Here is a 6162-nt window from a genome sequence, read left to right as displayed (position 1 = left end):
TTTTTCTTTCCAGATCCCAGTGGGTTTACCACTTCAAATGCATCCTGATACAGGATCAAGCTCAGTGATGAGCTCTCTGTCTCGAAGAGCACATTCTCAGCCATATTTTTGCCATCCCACACATCCTTAAGAATATTCTTAGAACCAATACTGGAGCGTACTTGCTTATATTGTTCCTGCACTGATTGGCAATGGAATAGAGAATCAATTGTTTGTTTAATAGGAACATACTGGGCAAAACACTCTTTGCCTGCCTCATTCTGACCTAGACAAATCTGGACTGGCTCAACATAGTTGAAGCTGTTCTTGAAAACTGTTCTTCTTTTCTGATCAGTTTTCAGTGGCTGAGTGTTGCAGGTCCTAAAGAGATCCTCGGTTTTCACGACTTCAATCACATTGTTTGTGTCAGCTTCAGAAATCCGAAGTGTAATCAACTTCTCTTTTAGAAAAGCAAATGTGACTGGCTTATATCATGTATTTCCTGAAAATCTTCAATAATTGTTTGGATGATAGAGGATGGAAGCAAACACTTTGCTTGCAATTTCAAATAAAAAAGGGCTAAATTAGTAAAAAACTGTGATTCATCAGCAATTTCTGGGTAAATCTCTTGTTCATCACCTGCATCACTGGGAGGATCAATCTGCATATCAGACTGATCTTGTTCACTCTCATGGGAAACACCAGGATTCACAACGGACTCAGCCAAAGTTTCCTCAGCACCATTTTTATGTTTCCGACTCATGTGTGATGTGAATGTTGATAAAACTGTAAAGCTCTTGCTACAGTGTCTATAAGGACAAGCGACTGTTTTCCCCTCCCTAATGTGTGTTTTCAAATGACAGTAAAATGCCGTCAACATCTCACACCTTGCACTGCAGATATCAACATTACATGTTAGTTCAACACCAGACAAAGGAGGCCTAACTACACATTTGTTATGTCTGTAGATGTGACACTTAAATGTTTTTTAAAGCATTGAAAAGTCTGACTGCAACCTGGCAAAACACACTTAAAAGTTAAATTAGGTGTATTTTTATGAATTCTCATGTGCCTTACCTATGTCACTATTGTGGCACCGTTATGACAACAGATCTGACAGGGGAACATTTTGTTGCTGCCCTATGGCAAGTTCCTTTTCATCAACAAGCATGCATTAGTCTTGATTATGGCTGTTTTTTAGTGACACCGTATCAGTCTTCACGCAGAAATGTTTAACCTTAACCGAGTTGCAATGTTAAGATTGTAAAAGAAAAGCCACAGATGATGCAAAACGGTTTGACAAAGCCTCTAAAGCAGTTGGGAGACGCGCAGCGACAGATAAATAAACAAAATGCCTTCACAAAGAGTCCAGAAAGGCAAAATTTTCACTAATTATCCTAATGCTAGTCCTGCTGCCTCCCTCTTCCGATTGGCCTCTTAACAAGGTTAACAAGCGTTGTTCCTCGGATGCAGACGTTCGCTAATGTTACCAAAATTAAACAAAAAAACACCCAAAAGCAATATTGTTTTGGCTATTCAAATCTAAGCCTCATAATTGACATGTTCAAATCCCTAGCAAGAGAAGCTTCTGAGCAACAGTTTGATATCAAAAATTCTTGGCAATATGAATAAGATTTTAATTACCGTTTCATTTGTTGGATGTTGATGAAGAATACTCGATGATGTGCAGCACATCATCTAAATTGTGCGTCCTCTTCTGGTAAATCTCCTATCCAAATGATGAGTCCCTCCAGGAGTTGATGGCAAATTATTTATGTTTTTTTTTTTTTAAGAAAATTGACCAAAAGCAGTAGCCTCAATTTAAAAGACTAACGTTGTATCAAACTTCTGACCCTGCTCCAAATTCCCCAGTCAACCCTCAGTTTCCAGAAATTACTGTAGTGTCCTGTAATTTAAAACATCAGCATACTGTTTAGGGCCTCTGACCCATTGAGTCCAAGTTAAGCAGCCCACAATACATTGCTAATTACAGTACTAAACTGTTTAACATGAAAACAGTATTTTAGTGTTGGAAATTGGCTGTAAATTTACAGCAATTGCTTACAGTGTGGATTAAGTCATTTTTCAATATAATTAACCAAAGAAATGATATAATTTTACTGATTTCCAGTTCAGTTTGAATCAAGGTTCCTTGTGAATCAAAAACAAATACTGTAAAGTAACAGGGCCATCCACACAATGTTAGAATTCTGGTACTTGTTCCAAAAAACCTAAAGACTGTTTCACCCATTTAAACAAAGCTTTCAAGACTCAAGTCACAGACACATGCAGACTGATTGTAGGAATAACGAATGTGCGTGTGTTGGTTTATACATGTGTGTGTTACCTGAGCTATATTAACTATCCATCCCCCCAGTTCAGGCCAGTTGGGCCACAGGCCTTTGGAGCAGGCCTCCACTATGTCTTGGTAGCTGTGTCGGACTCGGACCTTTGTCACAGAGTCAGACCCTCCGCTGAAAGACACAAAGGCCTTATAAGGAGATACAGTGTGTCTGACACAAATCTATTATTGCTGTTTTCATAGCTACAGCAACCAGTAAGCAACCTTTATATTTAATATTATAAAACAGTAATGCACATTTAACATCAAGCCACAATCAAAGTCACCCATTCAAAATGCTCTTTGGAAAGTGCCACGACAGCAATGACATCTCTGTAATCAGCAAACTAGAAAGCTGATCAAAGCGATAAAGTGCCTTCGTGCAATAAAGTCATATTACGTGGCTAATTACACCCAAAGTCTAAAATAATAGAGACATTACCTTTGTTCCTCTTCATATAGACATGCCACTAGGATCCTCCCTGTGTGGTTACAGACCCAAGCTGAGAGAACCAGCAGAACCAAACCCACGTAACCTGACTTCACCAGAGCAAAGGGTAAGCCCAACACAAAAATGCCCTGTGGGAGAAGAGGGAGAGGGAAGGAGACATGATAAAAACGTAAGTTAAAGAGAATAGAGTTCCCCCTCCCAAGGAATGGGAGAAAGACCCTTGATAAAACAGTCTTCTTTTTTCCTTAATGTGGCCATAAGACTTTGCTGTAGTGTTCGAGAAGTCTGGTGAAAATGTTAAGAGATAACATCTGTGACAAAACAATTACTACAAAATGATCAGTTTAAACAGTTAAGTTTATTTTTATAAAAAGTAATCACTAAAAATATTGTGTGCAAATAGCCAAACTTTCCTACAAGAAAAAAGAGAAAGGAAAAAACTGGGAAGACAGCTGAAAATAAAATGAAAAGACCATACAGATGATGAGGAGGAGAGCTTTGGCGTGACGCCTGGAGAGGAGACCAGATGGAAGAGAGTCGAGCTTTGGCCCTGCACCCAGGGAAAACCTTAGTGACTACCAGAGAAAGGAGCGAGGAGGAGTAGGAACCAAGGTGAATGAGTGAGGCAAGAGAAGAAGGTGATAGAGGAGGAGACAGAATCAGAAAGGAGAGGAAGAGGAAGGAGAGGTGCAACCTTGTGGCTAGAGAGCAAAAGGCTGAAGAAGGAAGAGGAGGAGAATGAGATCACAGGAGATGACAAGCTGCTTTGATGGAGCTTCTGTTTTTTTGAATGTTGGAACATGGAGACGCAGAGACTCATTGAGAAAGTTATGGAAGCACATCATAGACCGCAGACACTCACAGTGGATGACTAAACAGCCAGGCACACATTCTCTCTCTTTTATGTCACTATTTAGTAACTGGGGTCTGTTAGGCATATGCTGATAAAGCTTTGATGTTCAAATGGAGCTGCCGGGGAAGAAAGCAGATTGAGAGGAATCTGATGCTGAAGTATCTGATTGTATCTCCCCTCTCTCTCACTGTCACTGCACTTCTTTGTCTTTCTGTGGTTTTGCCAGCTAATTCCTCACTGATTACTTGTTACAACCTAAAAAAAGGTCCCAATCACAAAAAGGTACATAAGGGAGGAAAGAAATCCCTCATAGGCTGTAAAGAAGATGAAGTGACAAATAATCCCTTTTAGCTCTGTTTTGCCATAGTCAAAGACACAAGATACCATTCAAATCTATTTTAAATATGCTTTTTTCATAATTTAAATTAAACTTTCAAATTCACATTTATTTGTATGGCACCAAATCACAAAACAAGTCATCTCAGGACACTTTACATACTAAGGTTTAGAGCTTACTGTGATGATTATTATTGAGATAAAACCCAACAAATTCCCCTTGAGCAACGCTTGGCGACAGTGGGGAGGAAAAACTCCTTTTAACAGAAGAAACCACTGACAGACCCTGGCTCCTGTTGGGAGGCCTTCTGCCTTTTGGTTGTAAAATAAAGTCATCCAGATTTCTAGATATGAGAGCTGCACCATCCAAAGTGGGATTGATGCCGCCTCTGCTAATCAGACCAGGTTTTCCCCAAAATGTTTTCCAATTGTCTATGAATCCCACATCATTTTCTGGACACCACCTAGACAGCCAGTGGTTGAATGAGGACATGTAGTTAATCATGTCATCACTGGTCAGAAAACTACAGAGTCCGAAATTGTTTTGGAGAAGATACAAACCAACTCAACATTAATTTTAGTGAGCTCCAACTGGCGAAGTCGGGAGTCATTAGGTCGACAAGAATAACAACTTTACTGTATTTATGCTTATCCTTAGTCAACAGCTTCAGGCAGGAATCTATGGCTAGCTGGGCCGTTCTCCACGGTGCGGAGCCGTGCTTCCAATTCAGTGAGCCTCGCCTCCAAAGTTATAGCATCTGACATTTATTACAAGTACCATTATCGCTAAAAGAGGCAGAATAACTGAACATGCAACACTCCGAGCAAAATGACAGTATGACTGGACAATAAACCTCAGTGTAATACCTGTAAATATACCCCGTACAGATTATACAGATACATACAGGTCTCTAGTTTTAAGTACTCTGTTTTTATTCCTACTTATCCCATTTCACAATGAGCATTCCTTGTCTGTCTGCATTGTTTACTGCCTGTTTATACTGCTTATTTCATATTGTTTGCACTCTTTGTTGCTTGTTAATACTGCTTATTTAGTTATATTACTGTACACAGCCTTATGTTGGTTTATTAATGTTTACTTGCCCCTTGCATGGAGATATGTACATACACATTGAGAGCCAATGTACCAGAGTCAAATTCTTCGTGTGTCCGACGCACCTGGCCAATAAAGCAGATCTGAAAAGAAAGGAGGACAGGAAGAAGCCATTGCTCTCAACTAAGCTACTAGCTTAGCTAGCTGACCTAAAGTAGCAAGTTAAATTTGGTAATGAGCAAGAACATAGTAACAAAGGTGCTTAAGTAGTGCAGGCGTATGTCCTGACTCAAAATTTCAATTAAACCTAGAAAATAGTGAACTTAATCCATAAACAATCTGGCAGCAAGCACCGGAAACAGGAAGTGAGTACAGTTACTGCAGGAACAGGAAATAACAGTCCTCCCAGCAGCCAGGGACCTTTTATTTTCATTTGTTTGTTGTGATAGAGTAGTGGTTAGGACGCAGTGCTCTCACCGCTGCGGCCCAGGTTCGAGTCAGGAAGGGCATCCGACATAAAACACGTGCCAAATGTCAACAACACAGCGACTCCTAATGGGTGAAAGCCGAAAGTGACATTCATATTGTTTGAAAGAAAGTCACTTTCGGCTTTTCCCGTTTAGGGGTCGCCACAGCGAATCGTCACACTGACGACTCACATGTTGACATTTGGCACGTGCTTTACGCCGGATGCCCTTCCTGACGCAACCCTGATTCAAACCTGGGGTGCCGCGGCGAGAACGCTGCACCTTAACCACTACATACTAAATTAACAAAGGTACCTCTGTGGCACATGCTGAAATGATTATACACTCACTTCTGCTGTCTGGATTCTACTTCAGAAGTGAGGTTGCCACTATTGACTTTCAGGTCATGCACAGTGTTTTATGCAAACACATGCATAAGAAGTGATAGAGGAATGTCTTCCCCCACCACCAGGGGATTAGGTGGAGCAGAAACAGGCAAGTTTGACATTTAAAGTGTCATTTTATTCAGTCATGACAAATACTGCACTCCTAAGTTTAAACTGTGCTCTTTTACTTGCTCAAAAACATAATGCCTCTGGCCGTGGCTATCGCCGGCATAGATCCATAACAAACTATGAAATCCTGAAAAGGACGTGTCAAATTTGTACTTTTGCCTCCAAA

General features: G+C 40.4%; 1 protein-coding gene across 1 annotated transcript in view; it reads right to left on the bottom strand.

The window, feature by feature from the left end:
• LOC109962296 (vesicular inhibitory amino acid transporter) overlaps positions 1-6162 on the bottom strand; it is a 15283-nt gene that overhangs the window by 6880 nt on the left and 2241 nt on the right. The window contains exons 2-3 of the mRNA XM_020603875.1: positions 2763-2899; positions 2327-2453 (exon numbers count right to left, since the gene is read on the bottom strand). Coding sequence (XP_020459531.1) covers positions 2327-2453; positions 2763-2899 — 264 coding nt within the window. The remainder of the gene's footprint in view (positions 1-2326; positions 2454-2762; positions 2900-6162) is intronic.

This window comes from Monopterus albus, unplaced genomic scaffold, assembly GCF_001952655.1.
Source record: "Monopterus albus unplaced genomic scaffold, M_albus_1.0 scaffold63.1, whole genome shotgun sequence".
Lineage (NCBI taxonomy): Eukaryota > Metazoa > Chordata > Actinopteri > Synbranchiformes > Synbranchidae > Monopterus > Monopterus albus.
This window is presented reverse-complemented; position numbering and strand designations above follow the sequence as displayed.